The 16,614-nt window shown below is 39.8% G+C and overlaps 1 protein-coding gene and 1 pseudogene across 2 annotated transcripts in view; one reads left to right on the plus strand and one right to left on the minus strand.

The window, feature by feature from the left end:
• LOC122551476 (calcitonin gene-related peptide type 1 receptor-like) overlaps positions 1-16,614 on the plus strand; it is an 81,109-nt gene that overhangs the window by 34,323 nt on the left and 30,172 nt on the right. For both annotated transcript variants that reach the window (XM_043693437.1, XM_043693436.1), the window contains exons 2-3: positions 13,643-13,735; positions 14,484-14,628. In XM_043693437.1, the coding sequence (XP_043549372.1) occupies positions 13,685-13,735; positions 14,484-14,628 (196 nt within the window). In that variant the 5' untranslated portion in view covers positions 13,643-13,684. The remainder of the gene's footprint in view (positions 1-13,642; positions 13,736-14,483; positions 14,629-16,614) is intronic.
• Positions 950-1,283, minus strand: LOC122551477 (annotated as a pseudogene).

Here is a 16,614-nt window from a genome sequence, read left to right on the forward strand (position 1 = left end):
TCACTCAGGTTGTCACCTGAGAAATAGGCCACAGGAAACTCATGACTTTCCTACAAAATAATACAGGATAACTTTTCCAAAGTCCTTTTTATATTTGCATCAATCCTCTGGATCAAATTCACAAGACGTTAGACCTCAAATGTGTAGATTGACCAAACCAAATGTTTACGTGTATGTGTGTGGCTGACATTCTGCAAAGAAAATTTTGTGAAAATCTGTCACAAAGTAACTTTACCAGTGTCTAAAACAAATAATTAGGAAAATATTAATATAAAGGTAAGTTGGAACAATTCGTTTTTCTCGCGAGCTGAATTTAACCTTACAATCTGTGCTGAATGGAGCAGATTTTACATGTGTACTACACCCCCCTGCTCAATGATTGGCCAGTCTTAAGCATTTAATTCACACCCATTACTTTTAACACAGAGAAAAGCTAGAGCTATTGGAACAAAAAAAAGATATGTATTGGAATGAGGAGTTCGGCATGTTAATAGGCAGCTTTTAAATCTGTTATCCAGTACAGTGAGATAGCTGAGATTAAAGGAGATACAAGGATGTATAAGTCATTACACTCCTCCTGTCATTTAAGATCCTTGTATTGGGATAGTGCTGTTCACTGTTAAAGCAGGAGTTAGTTTGTGAAGACCATATATCGGCAAAGGAGGTTGTAATTTTCTGGCAGCTGTACTCCTGGATAGCGGAAGAGTTGGACGTTGAGATTTTCAACATTTCCTGCGGATGTCAGAAACAAAAGAGAGGATAAACACTTGTTTAAGGTCAGTTTCAACAGTGGCTGCTGAGTGTGGCAAGGAGGAAGCAGGTCTCTTTTAAGAGGAAAACAAGCTCAGGCTGAAATAGGTAATCAGATTTCAGAAACAAAGATTATCCAAGGAAAGTTAACACTTTATTTTCCAATTAGTTTGTTACTTTCAATTGTTACCTAGATGGTTCACTTGGATTTCTGGCTTTGTGCTTGGGCCTTCAGGACCTCCATGGCTATCTTCTGTTCCTCAATAAGGAATGTATGCTCATTTCTGTCACTTTTGGTGCTCATGGAACTACTATAAGCTCAACTGACATACACCTTGGTCTTTGATAATACCATTAGGACTTTGGGTCAAGCAGTCCAAATATCATGGAGTTGTCCAGGACAGATGCCACATGCAGACTTTGGTGCTTTGGTACAGGAACACGATGTGGTTCCCAGGAGCACAAGACAATCTTTTCTTGTTGTAGGCAACATTGTAGGACAACCTCTGGCGATGTCTCAGACATTGAACCATCACTGTTTCTTAGTCCACTGAAGGCATTGGTGTCCATCACCAGGTCTGGCTGGATCCCTTTAGACACCACTGGGTCATGCTGTTATTTGCTAAAACTGCTCATCATTACAGGATTACCCTGGAATGCAAAACAGATGGAGTTTAATTTAGATGTTGCATTTTGGAAAGGCAAACAGGGCAGGAATATACAGTTAATGGTAAGGATCTGGGGACTGTTTTTGAACAAGGATGTTGCTGGGACTGGAGGGTGTGAGCTATAGGAAGAAGTTTAATAGGCTGGGGCTATTTTCCCTGGAGCATCGGAGGTTGGGGTAACCATGTAGAAGTTTATAAAATCATGAAGAGCAAGGATAGGGTGTATAGTCTAGGTCTTTTTCGCTAGGAAAGGGCAGTCCAAAGCTAAGGTGAATAGTCTAGGTCTTTTTCGCTAGAAAAGGGAAGTCCAAAAAGATTTACAAAGGATCTAAGGGGCAACATGTTCATGCAGAGGATGGTGAGTGTATGGATTGAACTGCCAGAGGAAGTGGTGAAGGCTGGTACAATTGCAACATTTAAAAGGCATCTGGATGGGTATATGAATAAGAATAGTTTAGAGGGATATGGGCCAAATGCTGGCAAATGGAACTACATCAGTTTAGGCTATCTGGTCAGCGTGGATAAATTGGACCGAAGGGTCTGTTTCCCTGCTGTATGATTCTCTGACTTTATAATTCCCCAGTTCCTTCTTACACCTCTCTCCCCAGCTCTCCTGCTTCCTTTGTCTTCACCTTGAATAGCAAGTATAAGGAGCTCATGAATTTCTTTGCCACTAAGATTGATAAATTCCAAACAGCTGACCTTGCAAGTATATAAAAAAGGAATAAAGTACTGAAAGTAAGCATCTGTTCCTTAGAAGATGAGACTGAGGAATTAAAAATGGGGAACAAGGGGAGAGACAGAACTTGAACTAATACTTTATGTTCAACTGCACAGTAGAAAGCACAAAAATATTTGAAGAATGGTGGAACATCAAACAGCAAAAGGGAAGGGAGGAAATTAAAATAATCTTGATAACTAAAGGGAAGGTATAAGGAAGATTATTAGTATTAAACACTGATAAGTCCAATGAATCAAATAACGTTATCATAAGGACTTTAAAAAAATTGGATGTCCAGGTTTTGGATATATTTGTGGTAACCTTTTAAAGCATTCTAGATTCTGGAGAAAGGTTCCAGTGGATTGGAAAACCCCAAATGTAACAGCTCTATTCAAGAATGAAGGAAGATAGGAAGCAAGCAGCTAGGCCTAACATCCATCATTGGGAAAATATTAGAAATCATCATTAAGGAAATAATAGCAGAACATTTCAAAAATCGTAATACAATCAGGCAGAGTCAACATGGCCTGCTGAAAGTAAAGTCGTATTTGGCAAATATATAGAGCCGTTTGAGAATGGAACAAGCAAGGTGGATAAAGGAGAGTGAGTAAAGATGATTTGTTTGGATTTCAAACTGGAATTCCAATGCCACTTTAAAACTTGCTGCAGAAGATAAGAGCTCATGGTGTTGAGGGTGGTACGATAGTGTGGATAGAGGGTTGGCTAACCGATAGGAAACAGAGTCAGGATAAATGAATCATTTTCACTTTAACAAAATATAACTAGTTAGTGGAATGCACACAGAGATCAGTGTGGGTCTTCAATTATTAATGATCAATATTAATAACTTGGCGGAAGGAACCAGCTGTATTGTGGCTAAATTTGCTGATGTTGCAAAATGCGTATTAAAGCAAATTATGGGGAGTTTGAAAAAATATGCTAAATGATATAGATATGTGAAGAGAGCAGTATTAATTTTCATGTATACACTGATGACATTCAACTCTATCTCACCATCACCTCTCTTGACTCATCCACTATTGCTAAATGATCAGATTGTTTATTCAAGGAGTAGTACTGAATGAGCAGAAATTTCTCCAATTAAATCTTTGGAAAAATGATACTTTTACATTAAGCCTGGACTCCAAACTCTGTTTTGTAGTTACCGACTTCATCCCTCTCTGTAGCGCCAGTCTGAGAGTAAGCCAGTTTGATTGCATTCTTGTTGATACATTCGATTCAAACACATTCATGTCATCACAAAATTTGCCTATCTCCCCCTCCATAACAATGTCTGACTTTACCCTGTCTCAGATCATCTGCTGCTGAATACCCCACTCATGTCTCTCAGCTCAGTTATTCAATGCATTAGTGACTGATTTCACGTATTCTACAGTCCATAGACTTGGGGGCATCCAAAACTCTGCTGCCCTGAAAGAAATTGAACAGGGTTAAGCAAGCATTTTCACAGTGTTTCCATGCACTAGTTGTTTAAGTGGTATTCTCCATTAACAGGATGGTGCCATCTGTCTAAAATGATCTTCTGCCAACATATGTTTGAGCAAAATCATGAATGAATATCATTGCCGATGTGATGCCAGGAATATTGACCTTATTTTCCAACAACTGGCTGATTGAACCAAATAAAAGTTCCTTGTCTGTTTCTTATACACAGAGCATAGACAATAATCAGCCAGCTTGCAAAACCCAATAATTACAGTAACAAGAAATTGAAGATAATCAGTTGAGTTCATAAAGTGGCGTATTTACATTTGCCAGAAGCAAAATACATTCATATGCAGGGATCTGTTCTTTACAAATGAAAGCAATCTGGTCAAATCTTGCACCTTTTTTGAATTATCCAGAAGCTTTGGGAGCCTGTGATTCTTAGTTACTGTGTCAGTGGCAACTTCTCAGCCAATCAGAGTTGATTTGCAGATCAATTCTCACTCTTTTCTTCTGCAGTATGAACTGTTTTAACTTTGGCATTCATGGGTTTGCCCTGATGAGTGAAAGATGAAACACTTTGGAACATATCTCTCTTCCAGCAATGACCTTAGGTGAGTAATCATATTGAGGGAGGAGATGGCCTGGTGATTTTATTGCTCGACTATTAATCCAGAAACTCAGCTAATGTTCTGAGGACCTGGATTTGAATCCCACCAAGACGAATAGTGGAATTTGAATTCAATAAAAATCCAAAGGGTTTTTACAAATACATTAAGGACAAATGGGTAAATAGGGAGAGAATGGGACCCCTCAAAGATCAGCAAGGCGGCCTTTGTGTGGAGCCGCAGAAATTGGGGGAGATACTAAACGAGTATTTTGCATCAGTATTTACTGTGGAAAAGGACAGGGAAAATATAGACTGTAGGGAAATAGATGGTGACATCTTGAAAAATGTCCATATTACAAAGGTGGAAGTGCTGGATGTCTTGAAATGCATAAATCCCCAGGACTTAATCAGGTGTACCCTAGAACACTGTGAGAAGCTAGAGAAGTGATTGCTGGGCCTCTTGCTGACATATTTGTATCATCGATCATCACAGGTGGGGTGCTTGAAGATTAGAGGTTGGCTAATGTGGTGCAACTGTTTAAGAAAGATGGTAAGGACAAGCCAGGGAACAATAGATCAGTGAGCCTGACGTCGGTGGTGGGCAAGTTGTTGGAGGGCATTCTGAGGGACAGGATGTACATGTATCTGGAAAAGCAAGGACTGATTAAGGATAGTCAACATGGCTTTGTGTGTGGGAAATCATGTCTCACAAACTTGATAGAGTTTTTTGAAGAAGTAACAAAGAGGATAGATGAGGGCAGAGTGGTAAATGTGATCTATATGGACTTCAGTAAGGCATTCGACAAGGTTCCCCAAGGGAGACTGGTTAGCAAGGTTAGATCTCATGGAATACAGGGAGAACAAGCCGTTTAGATACAGAACTGACTCAAAGGTAGAAGGCAGAGCGTGGTGGTGGAAGGTTGTTTTTCAGACTGGAAGCCTGTGACCAGTGGAGTGCCATAAGAATCGGTGCTGAGTCCTCTACATTTCATCATTTAAATAAATGATTTGGATGTGATCATAAGAGGTATAGTTTGCAGATGACACCAAAATTGGAGGTGTCACGGACAGCGAAGCAGGTTACCTCAGATTACAACAGGATCTTGATCAGATAGGCCAATGGGCTGAGAAGTGGCAGATGGCATTTAATTCAGATAAATGCGAGGTGTTGCATTTTGGGAAAGCAAATCTTAACAGGACTTATACATTTAACGGTAAGGTCCTAGGGAGTGTTGCTGAACAAAGAGACCTTGGAGTGCAGGTTCATAGCTCCTTGAAAGTGGAGTCACAGGTAGATAGGTTAGTGAAGAAGGCGTTTGGTATGCTTTCCTTTATCAGTCAGAGTATTCATTACAGGAGTTGGGAGGTCATGTTGTGGCTGTACAGGACATTGGTTCGGCCACTGTTGGAATATTGCATGCAATTCTGCTCTCCTTCCTATTGGAAAGATGTTGTGAAATTTGAAAGGGTTCAGAAAATATTTATAAGGATGTTACCAGGGTTGGAGGATTTGAGCTAAAGGGAGAGGCTGAACAGGCTGGGGCTGTTTTCCCTGGAGCGTCGGAGGCTGAGGGGTGATCTTATAAAGTATGAGGGGCATGGATAGGATGAATAAACAAAGGGAACTAGAGGGCATAGGTTTAGGGTGAGAGGGGAAAGATATAAAAGAGATATAAAAGGGGCAACATTTTCACGCAGAGCATGGTACGTGTATGGAATGAGCTGCCAGAGGATGTGGTGGAGGCTGGTACAATTGCAACATTTAAAAGGCATTTGGATGGGTATATGAATAGGAGAGGTTTGGAGGGATATGGTCTGGGTGCTGGCAGGTGGGACTAGATTGAGTTGGGATATCTGGTCAGCATGGATGAGTTGGACCGAAGGGTCTGTTTCTGTGCTGTATATCTCTATGACTCTATGACTCTATATTGGGAATTAAGAATCCACTGATGACCATGAATCATTTGAATGGCTCACTAATGTCCTCCGTGAAGGAAATCTCACATTGTCACCTGTTCTGGCCTACCTGTGATTCCATAACCACAATAAATTGGTTGACTCTTAGCTGCCCTCTGAAATAGCCTAGCAAACTACTCATCAGTCACAATGAGGTTTCAACACAGAAGTGAAATGGGATGGAACACCTGGCACAGAAAAAGACAATGGCAGAAACATCCTTGTCAAATCTGCAAAGTCCTCCTTTCTAATATCTGAGGACTGTTGCCAAAAGTTGGTAGAGCTGTTTCACAGACTAATCAAGCAATACCTGACAGACTAATAATCAAAAACTCAATATCTTATAGACAAAGTCCCAGACACCACCATTGCCATCTCTGGATATTTACCATTGGTAGGACAGACCCAGCAGAGGTGGCACCACAATGGTATACATTTAGGAGGGAGTTGCCCTGGAAGATCTCAACATTGACTGCGAATCCCTTAAAGTTTCATGGTTTCAGGTTAAACATGCACAAGGAAACCTCCTGCTGATTACCACATACTGTCCTCCCTCAGCTGATGAATCATTGCTCCTCCATGTTGAACAACACTAGCAAGGGTGCAAAATGTGCTCTCCACGGGAAATTTGAATGTTCACCACCAAGAGTGGCTCAGCAGAAGTACTACTGATTGTTCTGGTTGGGTCCTAAAGGACGTAGCTGCTAGTCTTTGTCTGTGGCAGGTGGTGAGGGAACCAGCAAGAGGAAAAACATACTTGACCTCAGGTTTACCAATGTGCTGGCTGCAGATGCATCTTTCCATGACAGTATCGATGACAGCGACCACTTTTGGAGATGAAGTCCTGCTTTCACATTGAGAATACCTTCCATCGTGTTGTGTGGCACTATCACTGTGCTAAGTGGGACAGAGTTTGAATGGATCTAGCAGCTCAAGATTGGCCCACTGAGACTGCTCAGCCATTCAACAAGATCTTTTTGTGGATTCAGCTCCACTTATCTGCCCACTCACCTAAACCATTAATTCCTTTACTGTTTAAAAAGCTGTCTTTGCCTTAAAAACGTTCACTGCCTTAATTGCTTCACCAGACGGGGAATTCCACTGATTCACAACCCTTTGGATGAAAAAGCTCCTTCTCAACTCATTCCTAAATTCGCTTCCCTTTATTTTAAGGCTATGCCTTCTAGCTGCAGGAGAGTTGTACTCTAGCATAATCTGTAACCTCATGGCCCAGCACATTCCCCACTCGATCAATACTATCAAACCAGGGGATCAAACATCGTTCATTGATGAGTACAGGAGAGCATGCCAAGAGCATGGAGAAGCTCACAGGTTTGGCAGTATCTCTGGAGAGAAGGCAGAGTTAGCATTTCAAGTTTAGTGACCCCATTCTGAATAAGGGTCACAGGATTCAAAACATTAACTCTGCTTTATCTCCACAGATGCTGGCAGACCTGCTGAGTTTCCCTGTTTTTGTGTCCTGTGATTTCTTTTGTATTGGCATTAAAGTTATTTTACTTTGAGGCTCAGTAATGTTTTGTAGCTAATTTACCTTCTTCAGTTAAATATTTTAATTCAAATGAGTCTATCAGAGTGGTCTAGGTTCATAAACAATTAACAGTTCATAAACAATGGTGCTATCTTCAAGCAAAGAGCTACACAAATGTGTCTCAGTTTCAAGCTCATTAGAAAATGTTTCGCTTAGAGTTGCCTCTACAAAGCATTTCTGCTCATATTTAAAATATGAATAACATCGGAATGAACAATATCCATATTCAAGATTGGATCATGTTTAACTTGATCTTCGACAGAATGTATTTTACAAAAGTAACAAGTGCCAGGTTTGGATAGATTACAGCATTATAGATTACTATTATTTTCAGATATGTTTATAAACAATTTTCTTAACTTCAATGTTATGTATTGTCATGTGAAAATGAGCTCATGCTGTACAGATTACAGTCTTGGGAATGTGACTTTGATTATAATATGTTCTGAAATTATTCCAAATGACTTGTGATTAAATGGAATCTTTCATGCCTAGAAAAATTAAAAACCGAATTCCCCAGCTGTCATTTTCTAAATCACTGGGGTCATGACATTTTGAGACAATTTTATTTTTAAAGATGTTACCATTGATCAAAAACTGAATTAACTGTTTAAGTACCTTGCAAATTAAAAAAAAAACTAGTCAGAACATGGGAATTCAGCGATAGGTAAGTCACCATCTGATTCACCAAAACGTGTCTACCACCTACAAGGATTAAAATCAAAAGGGTGAAGGGATATCATCCACTTGCCCTGGATGAGTGCAGCTCTGACGACACTCAAGTAGTTTGACACCATCCAGAACAAAGCAGCCATCTTGATTAGCAACATTTATCATCTTCAACATATGTTGCCTCCACTGAGCAATGCACAGTGTGACCCATCTACAATAGGCACTGTAGCAATTAACCATTCTTCTTCAACAGCATCTTCCAAACATTTAACCCCTACTACCTGAAAGCACAGAGGCAGCAGATGCATTGGAATACCAGCACCTGCAAGTTCCCCTCCAAGCTACAGACCAACTATGATGCAATTCCTTCCCTGTTACAGGCTCAAAACACTAAAACTTTCTCCCTAAGAGCATTGTGGGTGGTCCTACATGCAGACTGCAGTGGTTCAAGAGTTTGGATCAGTATCACTTTTTCAAGGGCAGATAGGCATGGAAAATAATTGCTGGTCTAGCCAGCAGCATTGACATTTCATGAATGAATTTGAAAAAGTATTTGCGATCTGCAAGTATCTGTATGAATGCAATTCAGTAAACTGCATAGAATTATTATATAACATAGGTTATTCAGCACAGAATAAAAGCCATTCAGTCTAGTGCACATCAACATTTTTGTTTCATTTGAGCTGCCTTGCTACCCTTTCTCAACTAAATTTGTCAGTGTAATCCTTTATTTTCTTTTCTCACATAGGCTTACCTAGCTTCCTCTCACTCATCCTCTCCCTGGGGTTTTGAGTTCCACATTCTGACTACATATTATGTAACGTGCTGGATTAATACCACAGACAATGGGAAGGGGCTCGTTTGATAACTTTATTGCTGTAATGTTATGAAATCTATGCCTTTATCTGTGAAATTATACAGGTTATGAGCGCACTGAAGTATTTGCCCAATAGTTTTAAAGTTTTTGCCACTGATGATCTGACTTTGGTTCAAGGTGATGTCAGAAGCTCTATTTGGAGTGACACCACAGGGATATAGCTTTATAATATTTTGTCTCCAGACTACTTGCTTCATTCACTATTCCAGAGGTGCAGGCTGCTTTTATGGAAGGCAGTATGCATCAAGATTGCTGCTGATGCCACTCCTGAGAAATGAGTGAAAGGTGACAAAAATTGGAGACAGATTATGGTATGAGAGAAATTAGTAACATCCAGGTGGTCACAGAGGTCGTCAGTTGCACCATGGACCAAACTACTTGCATGAAAATTCAGGTCAATGTACCTTTGGCAAGCATGGGAATGGGATGTTGACCCATTTCTTCCATGCAAAAGCCCTGCTTCAGCCGATACAACAGTTTGGAAACTCTTAGTTTCCATTTATTTTGGGTTTCTAAGAGACTTAGGTAATGAAAGTAAGGATGCTAGATTCATGGAGGAGAAAGTGAGGACTGCAGATGCTGGAGATCAGAGTTGAAAAGTGTGGTGCTGGTAAAGCACAGCCTGTCAGGCAGCATCCGAGGAGCAGGAGAGTCAATGTTTCATGCATAAACTCTTCAGACTGGTTACATTTGACCTACAGGGCGAATCATGGCCCAGTCTCTGGATTGCAAGGATACTAATTGCTGGGCTCTGATAGAACTAAGGGCCTGACTGACAGTGGCCAATGTCCTGAACTGGAATCAGACCACCCCCTTGACTGACAGTGGTGACACCCCTTGACTGACCACAGACCCCCCTTCACTTCACTAAGAACTTGCTGTTGGACTTTCAGACATGGCCATTTGCCTGAAACACATGAAGTGTATTTACCATATTAGCTGCTGACACATATTGTAGGTGTGACATTGATATAGCATGATGTCCGTACAGCAACCTGCCCACCCCTTGGCTTTTTAAGGTTCTGAACTGATAAACTGACTCTCTCTCCCGCTGTGCCAAAACGTGATACAAACTAGAGATGCTGACAGCTTGTCAGTTAGCACTGAAGAGTCTATGGGTTAAAAGATAATGCAAGCTAAAAAGCCCAACAGCCTCCAAGCCAGTGTAAATTGAATGAGTGCTTAGAGAATAAGTTAAAAGTCAAAAGGTGCATAAGATGTGTCTGCATCATTACATGCAAAATGACCCAGCAGAAACTCGCAAGTTACATGTGCCCCTGAGCTCCAAAATAAAATTCCGAAGCACTTCAGTTGTGTGTGAGATAGTCCAAACGTAGCCATGATGATGTGGTGAGGCTGATGTTTGATGAATTCCAATTTTGTAGATGAAGCATTGAAGAGTACAGTATCCATGGAGCTTGTGGGGAAATGATGGTGGAGCTGTCCAAAGGGGAAAATAGAAAGCTGCTGGCACCACATAGCAGCCTGGCTTTCCTGTCAGGAATTTGTGCTGCCTGGTTTTCATTGGGAAGGGAGAATTTTGAGTTGCACAGAAATGAGTTTTTAGCTGGTAATGAGATGCAAATTGTAGGAAATAAGGTTGTTGCTGCTCATTAGCAAAGTTCAAAATGCATACTTTTAATATTAACTGGAAAATCAGAAATTTTATTTGCAACATCGAGATCAGAATTTTCTGTTTATTATATATTTTCCCAACTAAATCACCAATGCCTACTCAAGTAATGTGAAAATTCCAGGGTTTGTCTGAATCCATGGCACCTGAGCACTTGGAGGAATATATGGATTGGAGTAGATCAATTATTGTAAAGAAATAACTTGTTCAAAATCAATGATATGGCACTTCTTATTCTGAAGTCATGTACTTAGGTACTGGAATGATGGAAAGAAATAAAGTTAAATTCAAAACCTCCCAATTTCAAGGCAGGAAGAATTGAAATGGAAGTAGGCAGAGAAAACACTCCGAATAATGCACTTCCTTAAGAAGTCTTATAAAGAGAATGACTTGCTTAGAAAGAGGAATGCCTTTTGGTATATCAGCCACACATTATAAAGTTCTTTTGGATGCGTTTATTATAACAACCCTGTTTAAAAATATATTATCAATCCTCTGTGTCTATCAAAATATTTTTAAATGTAGTGTCTAATTTGGGAATTCTGTGTAAAATAAACACATGCAACTTTAAATGCTTCAAATTTTCTTCTTTGGATATGCAAAATGCTTCTTTGGCAAGCAATCAGAATATGTGAGCATTTATTGAGGAGGTAAGTTTGCGATTGCTTTTTGGCTGTTATGGAACAAAGGGATACTTGTCAAATCAGTGTATACATGACAGCCTTAGTCATAATTAAGAGCTTAAAAATGTGTTGCTGGAAAAGCGCAGCAGGTCAGGCAGCATCAAAGGAACAGGAGAATCGACGTTTCGGGCATAAGCCCTTCTTCAGGAATGAGGAGTGTGTGCCAAGCAGGCTAAGATAAAAGGTAGGGAGGAGGGACTTGGGGGGAGGGGCGTTGGGAATACGATAGGTGGAAGGAGGTTAAGGTGAGGTGATAGGCCGGAGAGGGGGTGGGGGCGGAGAGGTTGGGAAGAAGATTGCAGGTCAAGAAGGCGGTGCTGAGTCTGAGGGTTGGGACTGAGAAAAGGTGGGGGGAGGGGAAATGAGAAAACTGGAGAAATCTGCATCCCTCTCTGGCCTATCAGCCTCACATTTTTAAGCTCTGATCTCCAGCATCTGCAGTCCTCACTTTCTCCTTAGTCATAATTAATACCTGTGCATTAAGTTAAATGTTTGTGAGTATTTGAGTTTCAGCTTTGGAAAGCCAAAAACAGATGTGACTACAGATATTAGATTACCAGATTAACTGCTGTATTAGATTAGATTACATTACATTACAGTGTGGAAACAGGCCCTTCGGCCCAACAAGTCCACACCGACCTGCCGAAGCGTAACCCACCCATACCCTTACATTTACCCTTTACCTAACACTATGGGCAATTTAGCATGGCCAATTCACCTGACCTGCACATCTTTGGACTGTGGGAGGAAACCGGAGCACCCGGAGGAAACCCACGCAGACATGCTGTATGTTGAATCCATTCTATTTTGCTGTACTACCCAAGCCATCAGGAAAAATATTCTCAATAATTATATTTTATACCAATCTACTATGAAAATGTATGGCATGTGTGGTATTTCAAAGATGGCTATTCCTGTTACTTGCTGGTATTTGCCATCTCTACTAGTATGTGATACTGGGTAAGCATTGTTGCTGGTAGTTCACTGTCAGCAACTCCCCTTTGGCATTGCTTTGTTTCAGGGCTATATACCGATTGGAGTTAAAGCACATACCATTATGTATCTACAGAAAGGGGCATTGTTCTTAGATAACACACAGATTTATTGCATGAAAGGAATGAGTACAACTACATTTGGTCAGGCCTAATTACTGGAACTTTAAGGAGTTGGCACAGAGACCTTTGCCTCCTCTTAAAGATGGAACAGACCTTCTTCACCAACAGACTGTATATGGCGTCATTGTAATGGGTGGGACCAATCTAAAATGAATATTAAACCTTCACAACCATTGTCTTTTGAACATCTCCCTTTAGTTAACCCATTAAACAATGGGTGAAGCAAGTGTAACATGAACATTGACCATTTCGGAATCATTAAATCTGCCTGAGAATTGTAATTGTTTATAGGTTTATGTCAGCTGTAAAGAATTTATATTGCTTCCCACTATTGGATCCTTATGTTTACATACACTTGACTAGCAGAGTTTAAAATTGTGAAGAATTCAGATGAGAATGCTTGAATTGTCAGAACGTTTAGAATTATGTATCCGTTTAAAGAATGCCCAGGGATCCAACGAAGAATCTTTAAAACCCAGATTGATTCTGATAAAATGCAGTTACACGCATTCAAGTCTCAGGATTGGGGCATCAGTTGAGAACACATTGTTGGATTGTATTGGCACAGTTTCATTGATGTGGAGCGAAAATTATTTCACATCATAAATTGTATTGTAAATGTAAAATAGACAACTGTCAGTTAGCTCAAAAGTGTTCCAAATTCAAAACAGAGCATTGTTACTTAGATACTTACAAATTTAAATTGCAATTCAAAGCTCATGGTGTTTGTATGAGTACCATATTAGAAAGCAACAATGTAGTATTCCTGTGATATGTGATAGTAAACAGACAGCATGCAAGATCCCTATGATATATGATATTAAACAGCAAAAATATGGAATCCTTATGATATATGATATCAAGCAGGAAAAGTGCACAATCCCTATTCTGAGATGAGTCTTAATTTAATATGTTCCAGTTGTTGTTTGTCACTCAGGCTATTTTTTCTATCACTTTTATAGGCTGTCATATTCAATAATAAACTATTCTGGACAACGTCTTCGATGGGAGGGAACTGGATGTTTCATTTTTTGTTCTTTTTTTCCATTTCAAAGGTAGGTTTTAAAATTTCCTGAGATTAACTCAGTTAGCAAATACATCAAAACCTTTTTGGCCATTCTCATTTGATGTTTAGAAATTCAAGTGCGCGACACAACTTATAAATAAAAGCAGTGTTATTATGCTTATGAAATGGTAGAGCTGCATAATTTGTTTGGATGGTGAACTTGCTTGTACTGGAAATTTACATTATTTATGAGCCAGCTGTACTGGGATGACGTGCAGAGAATTCTCGCATTTTCGTCATGAGAACTCTTTAATGGGTGCACAAATATCAATACCATCGATATAATTGACCTTAAGTTGCCTATGTACCTATTCAGTAAAGGCCACTCAATAATCTAGTTTGAAGGTTTATGCTTGAGTCAGTACATGTGGTATATTTGAAGTAATGAACCATGGCACAACATGTTCATGGAATTTCCAGTTTTGCACTGTAACAACTATAAGATTTTTTTCCTGTTGAGGAAGACTGCAGTACTGAATGGTGGGGATGAGAGTTTTAGCATAGTTGGGGAGGGGGTTTGCTGGGTTGTTGGTGATCTGGTGTCTGAAATGACAAACTAACAAGCTCATTTCTTGGCACTAATGGAAATGCTGTTCAGTATTTCAAAACAATGTAAATTATTAAGTATTAGTTAAGTTTTGTTGACAAAGATTTGCATAAAAGCTTAGTTTAACTGATATTCATCTCCACAGATCTACACATGTTCTGTCTCCAACAATATATTTGTTTTGTATCAGTTTGCAGTGGTCATGACTGAGAACAGTACACGGAGTGTAACAGCAGAACTGTACCAAGGATTTGGCTTCACCAGGCAAAAAATAATGACTGCGCAGTATGAATGCTACCAGAAGATTATGCAGGCTCCTGCACGTAAGGAAAATGGTAAAGGAAGAAGTGACTGTTTTGTATACATGCTAATGTGTCAGTGATTGCCTTTTTATTCAGGGTCCTGCCCCACTGCCAGCAACACATTCTTCTAAGTTGTTGTTCAATTGACACTACTCAATTTTACATTGATTGTAAGGCAATCTGCTTATGGTTAATGAATAATAAATTAGGTGACTGCAATTTAAAATGGTCAGTTAGAACTATCTTCAACGTTTATAGGGTGAGGCAAAGTTGAGGAGGAAATGTTAATGTAGCAGGTCATAGTCACGATACTATATTGGCATTGAGATGAATACGTAGTGCTTTCAGCCAAGTTATGGAACTCATACGTGAAGCTGCCCAATTCAGATCCAGGGAACAGGTGTGAGGCCAGCTTAGGGAGGTAGTCTCACATTGCCTAGACTTTGCAGCAGCCACTGCACAGTAATCATTGGTGGAAAGAAAACCTTTTAACCTTCATTTTATTTTTAGGAAAGAGTCATTAAAACTTGAACCTGTATGAGGATGCCATTGTATGCAGTGCTGCTCATTCTTCCACAGACCTCTGATTTCTTTGATTAGAGACTGACAGAGAAGCTGGCAGTACCACTCAGACATTTAGTTTCACACTGGACATTGTAATATCGTGCTGCTTTCTACAAATCTCTCAGTTCTGGTTACTGCCACTTCCAAAAGCTGCAAAGTGTGTTAGTGTCAAAGAGCATTGTGGATACAAGTGTGCATGGTGTTTGCTTCTTCTAATGGATTCATGGTAAAAGTGTGAAATCTGTTTGAACAGAATTTAGGGTTGATTGGTAGAGAATGACTGACACTCTGGCAATGTTACAATAACTCTGCAGAGACAGTAGCTGAGATATACCAGAGAATTTCTCCTTTCCCTCATGCTGCTTCAACTTTACGGTGTCAGAAATCCCTGTAACCCATGGAAACAACATTGCCACTGTATTTCTAGTGAAGTAACATTGAGAGGAACATCTCAGCATTTGCTGCTCACTTCTTCAAAGGGTTCATGCAAGCCCCACCTCTGCTCCTAAAATCACATGAGTCGTGGGCATGTGGAAATGCCATCACCTCCACGACACCCAAAGAGATAGGAGTAACTCATCAATCCTGCTCTGCCATTCAACGTCATCATGGCTGATCTTAGGCTTCAAGGCCAGCTCCTGCCCACTCTCCGTATCCTTTGCTTCCATGAACACCAAAAATACATTGTCAATCCCAGTTTTAAATATATCCACAATAGATCCTGAACCTTCAGGGTAGAGAATTCCAAAGAAACATAACCCGACTGAAGAAATTTCTCCTCATTTCAGCCTGAAAGGACTAACCTTCTATCCTGAGACTTTGCTGCTGTGTTTTAGATTTGCTGACTAATCGATCCCACAGCATTTACCCCATCAAGCCCCTTCAAAATCTTAATGTCCTAACATTTACAGCCATTCAAGAAAACAGTCATAACCAATGTTTCAAGGACAGCTCGAGATAAGCAGTAAATTCTATGCTACTGATGTCCAAGTTTCAACAATTAATTTTTTTGTTGTTTAAATAAAAAAATGTGCTTTGGAGCACTAAAGATGTTCCAAAGCCTTGATCTTATTTGTCGTCTGTAAAATATAGTTATCAAGGGAAGTTGGGTATGAGTTAAATAGAAATGATTGATGATGATCTAACCTAGGGCAGGCTCATGGGCTTAACAGCCTCCCCTTGTTCCTATCTTCCCACAATATGGGGGAGAACTGGTCATCAGAAATTACAACAGAAACTGCTGGAAATAAAGAATGGGTCAGACAACACCTTAGGGAAATAAAGTGTGCTGTTCTGCATTAGGTTTGAGCTTATTATCAAAAGTCAGAAGAGTGGATTTATTCACCTTTTAAGAGATACACACTATTTATTCTTTAAAGTATAAAAAAATTCAAAATATTTGTTCTTTTATTGATTGGACAATTTACATTTCAATCCATTGGCTTTACTTAGTAT

This window comes from Chiloscyllium plagiosum, chromosome 7, assembly GCF_004010195.1.
Source record: "Chiloscyllium plagiosum isolate BGI_BamShark_2017 chromosome 7, ASM401019v2, whole genome shotgun sequence".
Taxonomy (NCBI): Eukaryota; Metazoa; Chordata; class Chondrichthyes; order Orectolobiformes; family Hemiscylliidae; genus Chiloscyllium; species Chiloscyllium plagiosum.